The sequence below is a fragment of the Solea solea genome, chromosome 21 (genome assembly GCF_958295425.1).
Source record: "Solea solea chromosome 21, fSolSol10.1, whole genome shotgun sequence".
In the NCBI taxonomy this organism is placed as follows: domain Eukaryota; kingdom Metazoa; phylum Chordata; class Actinopteri; order Pleuronectiformes; family Soleidae; genus Solea; species Solea solea.
Genome location: NC_081154.1, coordinates 2,663,421 through 2,680,509, shown reverse-complemented (window position 1 = coordinate 2,680,509; position 17,089 = coordinate 2,663,421). Strand labels below are relative to the sequence as shown.

General features: G+C 39.1%; 3 protein-coding genes across 8 annotated transcripts in view; 2 read left to right on the top strand and 1 right to left on the bottom strand.

Annotated features, from left to right (window-relative positions):
- The window catches only part of cfap119 (cilia and flagella associated protein 119), a 19,334-nt gene extending 2,245 nt beyond the window's left edge, over positions 1-17,089 (bottom strand). For both annotated transcript variants that reach the window (XM_058620249.1, XM_058620251.1), the window contains exon 1: positions 16,874-17,089. In XM_058620249.1, coding sequence (XP_058476232.1) covers positions 16,874-16,939 — 66 coding nt within the window. In that variant the 5' untranslated portion in view covers positions 16,940-17,089. The remainder of the gene's footprint in view (positions 1-16,873) is intronic.
- si:dkey-220f10.4 (tubby protein homolog) lies at positions 1,766-7,052 on the top strand. Its single transcript, XM_058620252.1, has 10 exons — positions 1,766-2,148; positions 2,874-3,033; positions 3,155-3,400; positions 4,191-4,351; positions 4,785-4,946; positions 5,051-5,163; positions 5,562-5,676; positions 5,792-5,890; positions 6,603-6,774; positions 6,883-7,052. Exons 1-10 carry the CDS (start codon positions 2,107-2,109, stop codon positions 7,014-7,016), a joined length of 1,404 nt encoding a protein of 467 aa, XP_058476235.1. The 5' UTR covers positions 1,766-2,106; the 3' UTR covers positions 7,017-7,052.
- On the top strand, positions 8,356-16,890 carry LOC131448119 (tubby-related protein 3-like). 5 transcript variants are annotated; one of them, XM_058620246.1, is made up of 12 exons: positions 9,339-9,653; positions 10,423-10,570; positions 10,664-10,999; positions 11,078-11,203; positions 11,280-11,476; positions 12,814-12,975; positions 13,089-13,201; positions 13,329-13,440; positions 13,531-13,623; positions 13,704-13,875; positions 14,664-14,789; positions 15,757-16,890. In XM_058620246.1, exons 1-12 carry the CDS (start codon positions 9,615-9,617, stop codon positions 15,771-15,773), a joined length of 1,641 nt encoding a protein of 546 aa, XP_058476229.1. In that variant the 5' UTR covers positions 9,339-9,614; the 3' UTR covers positions 15,774-16,890. The 5 variants fall into 5 exon arrangements, with proteins under 5 accessions (XP_058476228.1, XP_058476229.1, XP_058476226.1 ...); XM_058620243.1 differs by having other exon boundaries at positions 10,423-10,999; positions 15,757-15,810; positions 15,906-16,890; XM_058620245.1 differs by lacking the exon at positions 9,339-9,653 and adding an exon at positions 8,356-8,469 and having other exon boundaries at positions 10,423-10,999.

Genomic DNA, 17,089 nt, shown 5'->3' with positions numbered 1-17,089 from the left:
TATCCTAGCAACACGATCGCGCGGTTTTCCTTTCCTTTTCCGGTTACATAATCGCCCAACAAAATAAAACAACAGATGTGATTAAACTCTAAATAGTTAAAAAAGCAGTAAATAATACAATTTTAAAAATACGTTATTGTTTTTGCCAATGTTGGAGATAATGAACAGTATTTGCAAAATTAACAAGTGAATAAATAATAATATGAGATAAATGTTAACCGAAATTATATTTAAAATATAACAAAATGTAATTATCATTGTTGTACATGAATTTACTGTTTTACAAAAAAGAAAAACTGAAAAAAATAGTAAAGCACGTTATCTTAATTAAGATGTCAAAATTATAAAAGTGATTTACTTGCATTCCTGAACAGAAAAATGTGTTTGAGTGATGAATTCAGTTGTGTTATTTGGCCAAATAATTAACATAAAATGTTGTGTTTTTGAAAGATTTCTAAAAATATAAATAAATGTTTTCTCCTTTTTTATGACAAGTGTTCTAACAACTTAAAAACTGTGGAGGGCAGCATTGCACCTCTCAGTGCCACAGCCTGCTGGATACTATGGGAAGAAGAAGAAGAAGAAGAAGAAGAAGAAGAAGAAGAAGAAGAAGGAGGAGGAGGAGGAGGAGGAGGAGGAAAACCATAGCAACGAGATAAACGAAAACGATAAATGCCTGGATGAGTCGCTCCTGTGTGAGTCTTTTTTGGTGATTTTACTTGAATGTAACCTGGATGATAGTGTATATGTTGTGTCTGATGATGATGATGAGGAAGTTTTGCAGCACCTTGTGATGGAGACTGCTGCTGCTGCTGCTGCTGCTGATTGTTTGTCAGGGTGAGTAAGTGATGGAGACACAGAGGCAAAGTGATAATGTTGCTGTAAACAACATTTAGTAAACAAACGCTTCCACCACCACCGACACCGCACACACTGCAAACGCAGAAGCCAAAAGGAAGTGAAGTAGAAGCGTTTGTTTTCAAGCTGTTGACATGATGCTGCATGTTTGTGTAATTACCACTGTCATCATGTCATAATGTTACAATTATAAAATACACAATAGTTAGACAGGTACTGTCGATTTCTGTCCCTGTTTTATGGTCTTGCAAATTTACATGTGTCAATATTTTATTTTCATCACTATTTTGTCTCTTACAGAGTAACTGGGGAATTGTTATAAAGCAAGCAGATCAAATACTTAATGTTATAATACATAAAACATAGAAGAGTTTCTTTCTTTGGGGATTACGGTGAAGAATGTGATCATTATTATTATTTGTTGTTTGTTTTTTTTCTCTTGCTGTTCTTTTGTTATTGTATTCATTGTTTTTACTTTGTTTGTATTTGTTTGCTATTTATTAAAGAAAAAATATGATTTAATGCATGAAATACACATATGCAATAAAGACACAAATGCGGTGAGAATCACATACATTTTACAGAACAAATAAAACATTTTTTTTTTAAAAAAACATTATTTTTTTGTCTAGCTTTTCCTTTTACTACATAAACGTTATATTTGGCCGTTATGATCATGGAAATGAGGACGATGATGGATTTTTTTTCACTCCGTTTCTTGTCCAATTCTTAATAAATGTAAATTTGCACAATTAAAAACCTTTTTTTTAATTTTTTGTGAAGGAAATTCAACTGTACACAGCGTACATTCTATAAACAATGAATCTATACTGTATGTTTAATGTTTTAAAGGTCGGTTTCTGTATTTTTCTCTTTAAACTCTTGGTAGTTGTGACATACTCGTCACCATCCAGGTCTTGTTTGGAGAAAGTTCTGATCATTTCAACTCCAGTGACGAGAGCAAAAGCACAACCTTACACTGAAATGCTACACAGGCCCTTTGTCGCTTCTCCACAATCAGTGGCTGAGCTGTGCAGCTCACTTTAAGAACATTATCCCCCTTTTAATCCACTTTGCCTTCTGCCACATGCAGGTGGACAGACTGTCAGACGGCACAGGGTGGGACAACCAAACACCCGCTTCCATTTTAAAGGCTCACCGTGTGTGTGTGTGTTTTTGAGAACCCTTTTTTATAGTTGAAAATCCTTCATTTTCTTCAGATGACCTCGTGTTTAGCTTTGCTTAAACATGGAGGAACCCGACGTGAGACAGCTGAAGCTGGACAACCAGGTAAAAATCATTTAACACGCCTTTCTAAAAGGGCGACGTTTAAGGTTATTGAGGAAGTTCTAGATCTTTATCGACTGTCAGAGTCCACGTGACAGTTGAACAGAGCGTTGAGCTTATTCCTGCTTTGGTAAGTGGTTCAAATTGAGGCAAAGCATGAGAAAAGTAATAGCTCCTTTCTTAAAGAGCCATGAGGTCAAACCAATTGTCATGTAAGTCACAGACTTATTTACACTACACAGTGTGTGAGCAACAGATTAATATCCATGAGTAAGGTACATACTGTATAAATACTCACTTCTACAGTAGTAGCTGTATTTTACATGAATACTTCTACTAATTATAGCATTAAATAAGACAATGAAGCACATACGACAGAACGTAAATAGAAATGTCTACTTTTGTTTATCTCGTTTTATACTTTGCTTTACAATTTTTGTATTTCTATTCTCTGTCCCTTTAACTGCTGCAACATGTGAATTTCCCCCAGTGTGGGATCAATAAAATTTCATCTAATCTAATCTAATCTAATCTAAATGTTATCAGTTGTTTCTTTCACAACTTGCAGTGAAAAGTTAAATATAGTAGTGTACAAATGACCAAGTTGAGTTTATTTATAATACACATCGAGTGGTTTATGTACACTGTAAACTGTGTAAATCTTGCGTTTGGCCATTTGGATTAAAATCCAAATCCAAATCCAAATCCAAATCTTCTTCGTGCCACAGCGAACCCTCCTGATGAAGAAGCAGCAGAAGAAGAGGGCCGACACCCAAATGGTGACGGCCACTCGGGAGAGTCGCCCAAAGAAAACCAAGCACAAAGCCGTGTGCTCTGACGAGACCCTGCTGTTAATCAGCCAATCCCTCAGCAGCACGTCTCTCAGCGGTCAGTATGAGAATATTAGAAGACATAATACTGTACATGCTGCAGGCCGTAATCTGGAATATTACCTAAACTTTTGAATGATTTTCATGCACTAAATAAAATGTTTGTTTTCGTGCCGCAGATCAAGTGGAGCACGCTCACGATAACCCGCTGGATGAAATCACACTGGGCGAATGCAACACGACGGCAAACATGACCCTGGAGGAGCTGCCCTCAGAGACGCCCTGCACTCCCAGAGCAATGGACACACATGTGGACAAAGAGTCCGAGGCCACGTGTGAACTAGAGGACGATGCTCAGGCGGAGGGGACAAAGACAAAGAAGAAAGACGAGAAAAAGGAAAAACCTAAACGAAACACAGGTACACGTCACTTTTGGGTTCCTGTGTGTGAGTACATGTTCAGTTCTTTCCAGTGTCCTTGTGTAAAATTTACTCAGAGTAAAAATGACCTGGTTACTTTTTTAAACAAGGTTGGGGTTCTTTCTTGTGTCGTGCAAAAAGGACAAGGGGACACAAATCTCACATGAATTGTTTTTAATTAAAGACAAACCTTTATAAATTACAGTGCTGACAAAATAAAATATGTACACACATAATGTATCAGCCAACATGGGTCAACGGTCACACATGCTTCAACTTCCTCAATCCTCATTCATTCACCCGCCCTCATGGGTGACGTCACTAATGTAAATGTATCACCACTTTCTCAGAGATGGATCAGAACAAAGAAAGAGAAGAAGACGAGGAGAAAAGAGAGAAAAAAACCAAGACAAAGGACAAAGGGAAAGAATCTGAAGGCGCAAAGAAGACAAACAAGGCAACCAAAAAAACAAAAAGTAACATAAAGTAACATACAGTAGTAATATCTACTTTACTCACAGTGACCTTTATTAAAAATCCAGCATCCCCTCTGTTGCAGAGTCGGCTTTAGAGGAGGCTGCGATTCACGAGACACTGTCAGTGATGGAGGAGGCAAGTCCAAAGAAACAGAAACATGACCACAGCGACGATGACGAGGAGAACGACGAGCCCCAGAGGCCGGTCCTTCCCTCATCTAAGAGGAAAAAACAACTGGACACAAGTGGGCAATGAATCATCTGGACTCACGCTTTCTCTGATAAAACAGTCCAGCTGATTTTTTCCTTCCTCTCCACAGCACGGTGCCAAATAAGTGACGAGAGCAAAGATGAAGAAGTCAGAGAAAAGGAGAGAAAGGGGAAAAAGACGAATAAAGTAGACGAAACTACTCCAAGTCTAGTTTCACTGAACTCCAATTACAGGGAGAATTCATCCTCGGACAGTGAATCTAACAAAAGGGTGAGAATTGTTTAGTATATAGCACAGTTATTATTATTATTGTTATGATTGTTATTATTATGATTAGTAATCATAATAATAACCTAAAGCAGAAGTAACACATGCTTTCATTGCTGAAGTTTTTAACCGTCAGGATTCAGTTTAATATACTACCCTCTTAAGTCATTAAGGTCAAAAATGTCCGCTTCCAAAAACTGTAAAAACATTACACAGATTCATATTTTTTTTCTGCGTAAATCTTAAACAATTTCACCCCCTGCTCAACACTACCAAACATTTAATCATTTTTAAGATTTTAACCCTTTGAATGCCAGTTTGATTACTAGATCTAACAAAAGGGTGAGAATTGTTTAGTTAAAGAAAAATAAGCTGCATACACTAATGTCATTATTATTATAATTATTATTATTATTTTTGTTGTTTTTCAATACAGTCAACCTCCCCAATGTCAGTGGAGGATCTAGAGAAGTTTGCTTTGCATCCTGCTCCCAGAGACGTGACCATCCAGTGCAGGGTCACCAGAGACAGGAGAGGAATGGAGAAGGGCATTTACCCGACTTACTACCTCCACATGGAGAAGGAGGACGGGAAGAGGGTCTGTACACGCAGTTTTCTTTTTATCAAATCAGTGAGCGTGTGAATAACACAATGATCCTTTGCTTGAGATGTCACAGCTTTTGTTGCTGTGCCACCGCTCAGGTGTTTCTGATGGCGGGCAGGAAGAGGAAGAAGTGCAAAACATCCAACTACCTCATCTCCACTGACCCGACAAACTTGTCCAGAGACACAAACAGCTACATCGGGAAACTACGGTCAGACTCGTTTATCATTTCCTTCTGTTTTTCACGACTTTCCTGAACGACGACCAATGACCCTGATGAATTATTAGGTTTGAAGAAGCAGGAAAATTAGAAAGGTTGTTTTAATTATTAAGAAAACAAACAAACACTAAAACCGATTTGTTTATCAAAATAGGGGACAATTAATAGAATCATCATTGCATCTTTCCACATGGTTTATTATGATCTTATTGAATTAATGTGAATTGATGCATCCTATCTGAGAATTTTATCCTAATGTGTAATATGATAAAATATATAATCTATGTTATTCAGGAAGACCGGATTATCAACATTGATACTGTACAGAACATTTTTCATCAATACCCAGCCTCAGACGTGAATATACTGCAACAAACAATCTGCTTCAGGTCCAACATTCTGGGAACAAAGTTCACCGTCTACAACGGAGGAGAAAACCCAGAGAAGAAGCCCTTTATCAAAGAGTGTGAATCGGTGCGGCAAGAGCTGGCAGCAATTTGCTACGTGAGTCCAAACATACGCGCATACAGTACCATCCATATATATCCCAAAGTACAACAAACTGTATATAAAACAATTCAAAACTGCTTCTGATTTTGCTCCTGTTATCACGTTCCAGGAGACAAATGTGCTGGGCTTCAAGGGTCCACGGAAAATGACAGTGATCATCCCCGGCATGCTGGAGAATGACGAAAGAGTGTCCATTCAACCAAATAATGTATGATTTAAAAACAACATGTAATAATGTAGAGAAAGGGCTGGCCTCTCAAAACACAACACAGACATTACGCACACTCGCACACTCATGACCCATAGACCATACACACAAAAGTATGGAAAAATTGGCTTATTTCCTACATCAGTAAACGTAGTTAAAGTCTCAATAACTAGTTTCAGGTCTTTGATAGAACCTGATGTTGATTTTGTAAATGATGTTCCCATTGTTATGGATTTAGAAATGAAATTAAAAACATTCACAGGACAACTGTGGGCTGCACCTGTGATTAGTTGACCGCAGCTTGGGCTAATTAGCACAGCTAATCTGATATAAGGAGATCTCTGATGGTTTTTAGGTTGTTTAGTGGCCAGCCTTTGAGTTTGTGTCTGTCCCCCTTTTCAGTGACTCCTGTTGTTTATTGTAATTTTTGAATCTGAGACTTAGTGAATGGTTTGGAAATATGTCTTTCCACCATCCTCTGTTTACAGAGGCTCTTTTTGTTAGTTTCCTCGAGTATCACTGCTTTTGTTTAGTGTTGAAAGGACACGGAACACCATATAGTCACCCATAATTGATAAAGTATAGCACATTTGAGTGAACGCTAGTGTAATGTTTTGATATTCAGTACCACAGAAGTATCAAAGTTCAGTACCCAGCCCTGTAGGGAAACTTTGAAATACTTTTAAAGAACTGAAACATGATTTTTCTTCAGGACCTGGAAACTCTTCTGAGTCGCCACGCAAACGGCAACACGGACAAACTGGTGACACTGGTGAACAAATCCCCGAGCTGGAATGAACAGACTCAGTCTTATGTGCTCAACTTCCACGGGCGTGTCACTCAGGCCTCTGTCAAAAACTTCCAGATCATCCACCCTGACAACGGTACGATAATAACCCACGACTTATTCTCCAAATAAATATTAATACATTTCTGTCTTGGTCTTTGTCATCCATGCTCTCTCTCTGTTTCTTCCCCGTTGTCTGTCCCAGATGATTACATAGTGATGCAGTTTGGCCGCGTGGCAGAGGACGTCTTCTCGATGGATTACAGTTTCCCCATGTGTGCCCTGCAAGCCTTTGCCATAACTCTGTCGTCCTTTGATGGTAAACTGGCCTGTGAGTGACTCCTGCTGGTGTGCCACAAGTGCTTAAAGATGCCAGATCTGTGGCAGTTTGCATATTTGTAAACTTTCTGTTTTGTATTATACTTGACAGGAGACTTGTTTTATTGTTTTATATAGTGGTAGTAATGTAAGTTAGGCTACAGTAATGTTTTTGTGAGGTGTGTAAAGGAATCGTGCAATAAATAATGAGACAGCTGTGTAAGGTTTTTCACAAACTTTCGACTAAGACGAAAAACTATCGTAACCTAAATCACAATATAAATCGCAAAACTGTGCAACTAATTTATGGTCAAATCCGTGGTCGTAACACCTAACATAATTTTTAGTTGGTACACACATAATTTCCAAAAGATGTTTGGTAAATTAGTTATTTGAAACACCAAATGGCAAATTTGTTTGGGGACCCAAAACAAATCTCCCACGACCCAATCTGAGGGAATCACTGGTATAACTTTGACTTTTATTTGCCATGTTTCAGCATTATTTGTTACTACTGTTATTTCTGTTTGACTTTAATATAATTTTTAATTTTTCTAATAGATCAATACCATACACCTAAGTCATTAGAGGATAGAAATGTCCAATTCACACAGCAGAAAAATATTTTATAGCCATTTTTTGGAGTGGACATTTTTGTCCTTAATAACTTGACTTGATAAAGGTAGTAAATTAAACTGAAGCCTGAGGGTTACAGCAATGAGAACATGTGTTACTTCTGCTTAAGAGGGTAGTGCATTTTAAATCTATTACTACACAAAAACTAATTATTCATCAAAATCAATATTTGGCTAATCTTTGACATATTCAAGACTGATTTTTTTTTTTTTTTAAATCCCCCAGCCACCCTCATTTTTTTGTGTTTTTCATGAATAACAACAGTGAAATCTAATAATCAAACTGGCATTCAAAGAGTAAAAAATACCCAAAATGATTAAATATGTGGTAGTGTTGAACAGGGGTGAAATTGTTTGAGATTTATGCAGAAAAAAAATGTTTTTACAGTTTTTGGAAGTGAACATTTTTGTCCTAAATGACTTAAGAAGGTAGTATATTAAATTGAAGCCTGACAGTTAAAAACCTAAAAATTGTGTTACATGTGCTTTGTAAATCTTGAAGAAATAATAAACAGTGACACACTGACAAAACCATACAAATGTAATATTGTTTAATAGAGTAGAGGACAGCATTACACCACTTAGTGCTGGGAAAAATATTATTAGAAGAAAGAAAATGAATAAACATTCACATCAAAGATACAGATCAAAGCGGAGCTAAGATTACGTGTATGCGCCATCATTATATTATCCAAGTACTTTGAACTGTGATTGAACGGCGATAAGGAAGGCCGACACTGAGGAGATGAGAACCATGATAAAGGACTTCAAACTGTGGAGAGCAGCAGTACATCTCTGCCGGAGATGAAGAAGTCGTCTTGAAGACTATTATGACCGGGGTGACTAAAAAAACAACAACTTTCCAGTAAACAAACATGAATACAGATATGAAAGCAGCGGTGTGAAAACACACACACACACACACACACACACACACACACACACGTACAAGACAACAGAAGACTGTCTTGCGTTTTCTCATTGTCTTTTTTTAATCCTGAATCTGTGACATTATAGTAAACCAATATTTAAACAAACAAGCAAAGACATTAGTTTAAACATGGTTAAACGAGGGGCTTGTGTATATGAGTCAATTATTTTCTAAATAAACATTTAAATCATTTTTAACAACTCAGTGGCTTTAATTCTGTCTGAATCGAGTCAAGTAGGATGTTTTAAAAGACCATTATGGATGCCAACTGCCATGAAACTATCACTATCAACCGACCAGAGATGACAACAGTCTACGACAACACAAGTTATGTCTAAACGAGTGGAGACTCTCAAGGTCTGTCTTATCCAAAAAGCTGGGACACGATGACCCATATTAACTGTAAACCAAAACATTCAGAGAAGTCTACATTCAGGATGTGTGAAGACTCAGGACTCGCTGGAGACTCTCAGGTGGCCTGGGAACGCTTTAGGATTCCACCGGGAAAGGAAAAAGCTTCTCTGCTCAAGCTGCTGCCCACGGGGACCCGACCTGACCCCGTATAAGTAGTAGAATATGGATGAATGGATGCTATACCAAATTTTATTTACTAATATCCCTTATTCCAGACTCTCATTGTGCAGCAAGTCATTGTGTTTGCTGACAAACACCAAAAAGTGATGAGTGATTCTGTATACTCGCACCACACTATGTTTTCTGTCAGTTTATGTATTTTGGTTTTCTTTTCAGTCGAAAATAATTATTTTAGACGGGGAGGGGGGACTTAATGGAATGAATGAATAATCCTCAGATGTTTCATCATCAAAATCCCCACTGATGATGATGATGATTATGATGATGCACCCGTGTCACCTTTTGCATCCGGAATTTTCACTTGTCATATGTGCACATCAAAGGCAGAGCTAGCGTTGTATTTGGCATCATTATGTAAGTCGACAATACAAGTGCTGAAGGAAGACGCTACACCAGGAATGACTCAGAACCTTCAGAGACAGGAATAAAAGTGATTTTTTTTTTTTTTTTTGCTTAATCATGGATTCCCACAGCTTCAGAGAGAGGGTGAACCGCCAGGTAAACAAACAAGGATTTCAACCATACTCTTAAGTCATTAGAGGACAAAGCCGACAAGGTTCGACAAGCCAAACGTACTGCCTGTGGTTAGTTTTTGAGTAGCATCAGATTTAAAATTCACAACCCTTTTAAGTCATAAAGGATAAAAAGCTAATATTTTGATATATTTTATTCTGCTTTTTTGGGGTTAAATCTATTGTTCATCTTCCTCAGAACAGTCCTGAAGTATTGAATAATTATCAGGATTTTAACCCTTTAAAAGCCAGTTTGATAACATGATGCAAATTCTTTTATTAAAAAACTCAAAATCAAAATTAGTTATATCAGGGGTCTCAAATTCAAATGAAAAACATTAAAAGTAAAAAAAAAAATATAAAATTATAGCACGATATTCCAGTATGAGATCACAATTATAGATATTTCACAGAATTTTCAAAACAAAAGTGTAAAATAACTTCTTAATTAACTGGCGTTTAAAGGGTTAAAATCCTCAAAGTGATTGAATGTTTGGTAGTTTTGAGCAGGGCTGAAGTTTAAGGGATTTATGCAGAAAAAAGCAGGAAAAGATATTAATCTGTAAAGTATTTATAGCAGTTTTATGGAAAAGGACATTTTTGTCCTTAATGACTTAAGAGGGTAGTAAATCAAACTGAAGCCATTAATGGAAACTGACGGTTATTCAGGATACTTGGGTAGTCACCATCTCACCTCATTGTGGGAGCATTTTTGATTATAGTTTGAAATAAACCTTGTTTACATTCTGTCACAGCAAACTCTCATTATGAAAAATCAGCAAAAGAGGCGGGATCATTTCAATTTGAAGACTCATGAAAAGGAAATGGAAAAAAGGAGGCACCACGGCGTCCTCACCGATTCAATTCTACGCTACCAATCCTGGAGCAGCACTTCCCTCAGCAGTCAGTATAGAAAACAAATAAATAATAATTCTGAAAACCAATCATCTGAAACAACATTAAATACAAGTATTTCTCTTTGCTTTCACACTGCAGATCAGTTTGACCTCGCCCACGACGACCCCCCGGATGAAATCACAAAGGGAAAGCAAAATATAAAAGAACACAGGAAGGCAGAAAACAAGTGCAAACTGCTATTTACTCCCTCAAAAAAGAACATGGACATTGAAGTGTTTGCCGACCCACTGGATGAAAACATACAGCATGAGGGGAGTATGAAAAACTGCAGGAAGATTGAGGTGAAGCCTACGAAAACGAACGGGGAAATCGTCAGAGACTCTGAGGTGAAGCGCGAAGAGGAGAATCATCAGAAGAAGACAAAAAAAAGAAAGAGGAAAGACGGGAGAAAAAGAAAACACAGACGTATCTCAGGTACGTGTGTGCGCGCGCATGCTTAGTTCTTTTTTGTTGTTGTCGTTCATGTGTGCTCATGTATCACTACTTTGTCAGAGGTGGATCAGAACAACAACACTGACAGAGATGAAGAGAAAAGAGAGAGGGCAACAAAGACAAAGGACGAGGTGAAAGAATCCGAGGATTCAAAGGAGACAAACAGGGCGACCAAAACACTAAAAAGTAACATCATCATCAAGACATCAGCTCTCTGACCTTCCTCAGAGCTATATATTCAAAATGTACTTTTGTTCTGTAGGGATGCATTTGCTGGAGGCTTCGGCTCAGGAGACCGAGACGCTGGTGAGGGTATCGAGTCTAAAGAAAACAACATGTGACCTCAGCGACATCGACGAGGAACGCGGGTCACGGGTCACGTCATCGTCGGTCTCTGAGCCCTGCGAGTCCGTGGCTCAGGAGGACACGGTGGTCCCTTCTGGGACCTCCTTTCTCTCCGTGAGTACTTTAACAACAGTGACTCTGGTTAAACACTTAAGTAATCATTGTTTTGTATACACACATGTTTTATGTCACACTTGCCACACCTTTGGCTTCCTTTAATTTAAAGATGTGGCAGAAAGCACAAACAAAGTGAACATCTCCAATAGGGATGCACGATGTTGGACTTTTTGCCACATCCCTTATCTCTAATCATAGTAGTGTCTGTATGTTTGTATATTGTTCCCACATCAGGAACTAGTACCAGGGACTGGGGTCTTTTCCAGGAACTAAGTTTCCACCACAAGTACGAGGAACGAACAAGCTACGTTCAGATTACCAGCCACTGTGCTCAAATCGGATTTAAATCTGATTCTGGTCTGCATCTTCTTAACTTCGGGGTGGTACTTTCAGATAGTTCAGGAACTTCTGCCATTGGAACCAATCACTCCACCACTTCCTTGATAACTACAGAAGGATAATAAATATATATAATATCATTGTTATATTGTTATAAAGAACATTTTGAGTTGCTAAATTCTGTGGTAAGTAACGGTGATCTTGGTGCATAGCCTGTTAAATTACAGCCGCCTGCTTTTTGTGGCTGTGGGTCATTCAAACATCATCAACAACGCTTATGTGCACAAGCTCCCCTGGTTTTTTTCACAACAATGGAATTATGCCTTAATGGTGGCCTGCGAGCCATCGAGTTCTTGGTATTATAGTTCCTGGAACTATGCACTGGAAACACACACCTAGGTCCATTTCCTCGCAAATCCAAGAGGAAGAAATGAGGGTAATGTGCAATATCTTTTGCACCAGTGAATTTTACATTGTGGTGCCTTAATCACCTTGAAACCTGAAGTTTGGGGTCTCTTCTTCCTATGTTGCTTCTTCTTCTTTATTGGTACGTTTTTTGTTATCTTTAAATGTATGCACTTGTGTCTTATTCAATAAACATGCCCAGGGACGACAGATGTAAATTAGCCACTGACTATATATGATTGTTTACATGTCAGTGTTCATTCATTTGCAATGTCCCTACCGATATTAGTTTGACGCAGTCATTTTCAGACCATTTATGAACTATGACACTCATAACAACACATTTGTGCTGAGTCATTTCAACATTCAAAATTCTCCAACTGTGTGACAAATATTGTTCTCCCCAAAAAGAAATAAACAGCCCAAACATGACTTGGCTAAAATGCTTTTACTGATTTTTATTTGCATGTTTACAGTCTGCGCACAGCGAAGCACTCAATATTTTAGTATTGGACCGATAGCTACTCTGTACTGTACTCCATGTTTGAATTGTCACATATGCTGAAATCTCGATTACTTTCTCCTTTTAGTCAACTTCGTCAGTGTCAATGGAGGATGTACAGAGGTTTGCTTTCTCTCCAGCTCCGAGAGACGTAACCATCCGGTGCCGGATCACCAGAGACAGGAGCGGCGTGATCAAAGGCTTTAACGTGATTTACTGTCTCCACTTGGAGAAGGAGGACGGAAATAGGGTGAGTGACGTTTAAAATTTGAGCCGAGTCAGTGTGAAAGTAGATAATACAACCATCCTCAGTTGATCTATCCTTCTCTCTCTGTCTCTCTCTCCCCTTCAACACTCACTCAGGTGTTTCTGATGGCGGCCAGGCAAAAGAAGATGTGCGCAGCGTCCAACTACCTCATCTCCACTGACCCGACAAATCTGTCCAGAGACACAAATTGTTACTTGGGAAAACTACGGTATGAAATATTTAACTTGTGATGCAGATTTCTTGGTTTTCACAGCCTTTCTGCAGTTTTTAATTGAATCAGATAATAATTTCACGAGAAGGTTTTAGTTTCCTCATGTAGCTCGTATCTTTGTCAGGTCTAATGTTGTGGGAACAAAGTTCACCTTCTATGACGCGGGAGAAAACCCAGAGAAAACCCCCTTCAGTGACTGCCAGTCGCAGAGGCATAAGCTGGCAACTATATCCTACGTGAGTCCAACTATACATACAGTAAATCCAAACAATACATCGTATACAAAATAATTCAACGTGTAACACAATTCTTTGTCTGCGTTTCAGAAGCAGAATGTGTTGGGTTTCAAGGGTCCGAGGAAAATGACGGTGGTTTTCCCCAGAATGCTCGACAACGACGAAAGATTGTCCACTCTGCATGTGAGATGGAAAACAAAATCTAATGACCTGTAATGATGTAAGGAAATAGAAACTGAAATGTGATTTTGTTTTCCCGTCAGGATACGGAAACTCTTCCGAGCTGCCGCACGAGCAGCATCACAGATGAACAGGTGACTCTGATAAACAAATCCCCAACCTGGGACGCAGAGAAGGAGATTTATCTGCTCAACTTCCACGGGTGCATCATTCAGCCCTCTGTCAAAAACTTCCAGCTCATCCACCCTGAAGACGGTAAGCTGGGACCGACTCAGACTGCATCGCTATTTTATCTTTCTGCAAACCGTGGGAAGTGTTGGAACTGTGCATTCTGTACAAATGTATAATTGTCATGTAGGCAAACATGACAAGAGTATATATAATCAGACTATGAATCGCATTATCCAGGTATGTTAGTCTGACTAAGAGTATATATAATCAGACTATGAATCGCATTACCCAGGTATGTTAGTCCGACTAAGAGTATATATAATCAGACTATGAATCGTAGTCCGACTAAGATTATACATAATCAGACTATGAATCGCATTACCCAGGTATGTTAGTCCGACTAAGAGTATATATAATCAGACTATGAATCGTAGTCCGACTAAGAGTATACATAATCAGACTATGAATCGCATTATCCAGGTATGTTAGTCCGACTAAGAGTATACATAATCAGACTATGAATCGCATTATCCAGGTATGTTAGTCCGACTAAGAGTATACATAATCAGACTATGAATCGCATTATCCAGGTATATTAGTCCAACTAAGAGTATACATAATCAGACTATGAATCACATTATCTAGGTATGTTAGTCCGACTAAGAGTATACATAAACAGACTATGAATCGCATTATCCAGGTATGTTAGTCCGACTAAGAGTATACATAATCAGACTATAAATGGTATTATCCAGGTATGTTAGTCCGACTAAGACTAGCTCCATTTGTAGTCAGACTAACGTGTATAGTCATAACACCTCGGCAGATGTGTAATTTTCTGCTTTTCTGCTCTCCTTCTCTGTCTTTCGCAGAAGATTACATCGTGATGCAGTTTGGCCGTGTGACAAACGATGTCTTCCTCATGGAATACACGAACCCCATGAGTGCTGTGCAGGCCTTCTCCATCGCCCTGTCGTCCTTTGACAGCAAACTGGCCTGTGAGTGACCAGTTCTGACGTGCCTGGCGACTCTCGCTTTACATTCACTCCCAAGGAACTCCCTACAAGAAAAACTCAAATCTGAGGAACCACCCTCACGTACTGTAGATCCCTTGGAATTCATTAACTGTTTGTTTAGAAATGAACATGTGAACAGTTTTAGATTACAATTTCATTGCAATGTGAATCCATCTGGATTATTTCTCTTGCAATAACGCATCATCAGTAGGGTAAAACTAACCTTGTCTCATGATGGTCTAACCCCAGCTCACAATCCCAGGCCGTAATATAATAATAATTTGAATGCAGTCCAATATGGTTTAATTTAATCTGGTGGATCGCTGGAGTGGGACAAATGTTTTGGCCATATATAATGGGAAGCTGGTTGTTCAATTGTTTTAAATTGATCATTGACCTATTTGACTGTTATTTATTTATTTATTTATTATTTCATCCTGTAGCTTTTGTAGAATCCAATAATGTTTTGTTGTGCTGTGCCTGCTGCCCACTGATGCCATGTTAAGAATGTCTTCATAGCATGTTTTTTTTTTTAAATAATTCACAGAGTAGCGCACTAATAAACGACAAAAAATAGAGCTCTCCATTCCATAAAGTCTATAGAACAACATTTTGTCAATTCACAACATATCTTTGCCTCAGAATGTCAGCAATATTCCAAGTTTGTGAATGCAAATAAAGCAGTTTTTTCAACAACAACAACAACACGTGGTGCTGTAAATGTGACAATGCCAATTTCATATCTTGTAAAATGTGGCTCCACTGTTCCCCCGGACAGTGGAACACGTGGAACTTCTGTTTTCAGTATTACGTTTATGTCCATTTTTGTCGGTTCTTTATTCTCTCTCTCCTGTGATACGTCAGAGAAGAGATGCCGTTTGTTTTCTACTTTATCTTCCATTTTCTTGTCATATGTAAACTTATTTTGTTACCATTTCATTTCTTTTAGGGGCTCCACATGTGTGACTGGTGATTTTCGTCTGATTCATGTACTTTCTGTCAGGTATGTTTTGCGTCCTGTTGTCATGTCAGGGAAGAGAGGCTCCACATGTGTCTGACTGCAGTCTTTTCCTCTTTTTTTAATTCACTTTCCGTCAGACATTAAACAGACTGCCTCCAAAGGAGTTTGTGGTGCGGCCCTGGCTTCTTTTACTCAACACATCGCAGAGCGTGTGGCCCTCGGTGCCGTTCGACCCATCGCATCGCCGGTCAGTGCTTGTCTGGACCCTGGGAGTGGGACTGCAGTCGATCTGCGGGGAACTTCAAGGTGTGTTGGATAATTCAGAGCTCCAAGTTAGACTTGTGAGTTTACCGTGGTCTCTGCTGGTGAATCACGGCTGGTCATGGACATGATATCACCGCTGGAGCGGGGAGGGGCCGGCAGATTGATTCTCTGTCTCTGTGGATTAGGTTAGTAATCCCACGTGTTCTAAACTACACAGTCAAGGTGTTTCCTGTGAATGAAGTGTTTACAGAAACTTTTTAAGAATAAAAAAAAGATTGCACAGAGGGAATTCTGTTTCGGTGTGGAACATCCATGAAGCTCACCACTGCTACATCAAAAACCCCTGAATGGGGCCCCTTCTGAGGTGGGAGTGTATTTGTTATATTATACTTGTTACGTCCTGCAATTTATTACACATCTGTTATTTATTTTATTTTTCATTTCCATGTCATAATGTCCACAAAATGTATTAAAGTTTTTATTTTTATATTTTACTCTTGACACAGGAGTTTAAGTTGTCATGTGGAACCTTTGTGATTTTTCACTTTCCGGGCACCCACTTGGTATTTAAGGGTGTATGTTTATTTTATAGACGCCACAATATCCTGTGTTTCACATGGCGATGGGAGTTTCTTTTATTTTGCCTCGTGTCAGAATTAAACGCAGACTTTCTCCAAAGATATTTATTTATCTTATGGGGGATTCTTCACAACGCAGACCACGCGCAAACACCACACCTTTACAGGAGGATCCCCCTCCCCGTCCCTCCCCCTAGAGTCTAGGATCGCCTCTGCATGTGCACGCAGACATGATGTTTTCACTTGAATCGCGCTGCACATACCTGAGTGAGATGAACACCAAACCGGCACATGAGCGCAGCTCCTCCACCGACTCCAATGCAGCACATGCGTCACTTGAACTCGGCTTGTGTGCGCTGCTCCTTTCCGGCTTCCATTGCGGCAGATGAGTGGCTCAAACTCGGCCAATGCGCGCTGCTCCTCCTCCTCAGAGGCTACAGGTGAAGCCAGGAGCACCTTTACTCGCACACGCTGGGCAA

Excerpts from the sequence above, each read along its gene's own strand:
- LOC131448119 (XM_058620243.1), top strand. The coding sequence starts at position 9,615 with ATGGATTCCCACAGCTTCAGAGAGAGGGTGAACCGCCAG. Across the intron at positions 12,976-13,088 it reads AGAAGGAGGACGGAAATAGG|GTGTTTCTGATGGCGGCCAG; the intron begins GTGAGTGACGTT and ends ACACTCACTCAG. Across the intron at positions 13,624-13,703 it reads AAAGATTGTCCACTCTGCAT|GATACGGAAACTCTTCCGAG; the intron begins GTGAGATGGAAA and ends TTTTCCCGTCAG.
- si:dkey-220f10.4 (XM_058620252.1), top strand. The coding sequence starts at position 2,107 with ATGGAGGAACCCGACGTGAGACAGCTGAAGCTGGACAACCAG. Across the intron at positions 3,401-4,190 it reads TAAACGAAACACAGGTACAC|CACGGTGCCAAATAAGTGAC; the intron begins GTCACTTTTGGG and ends TCCTCTCCACAG. Across the intron at positions 4,352-4,784 it reads ACAGTGAATCTAACAAAAGG|TCAACCTCCCCAATGTCAGT; the intron begins GTGAGAATTGTT and ends TTTTCAATACAG.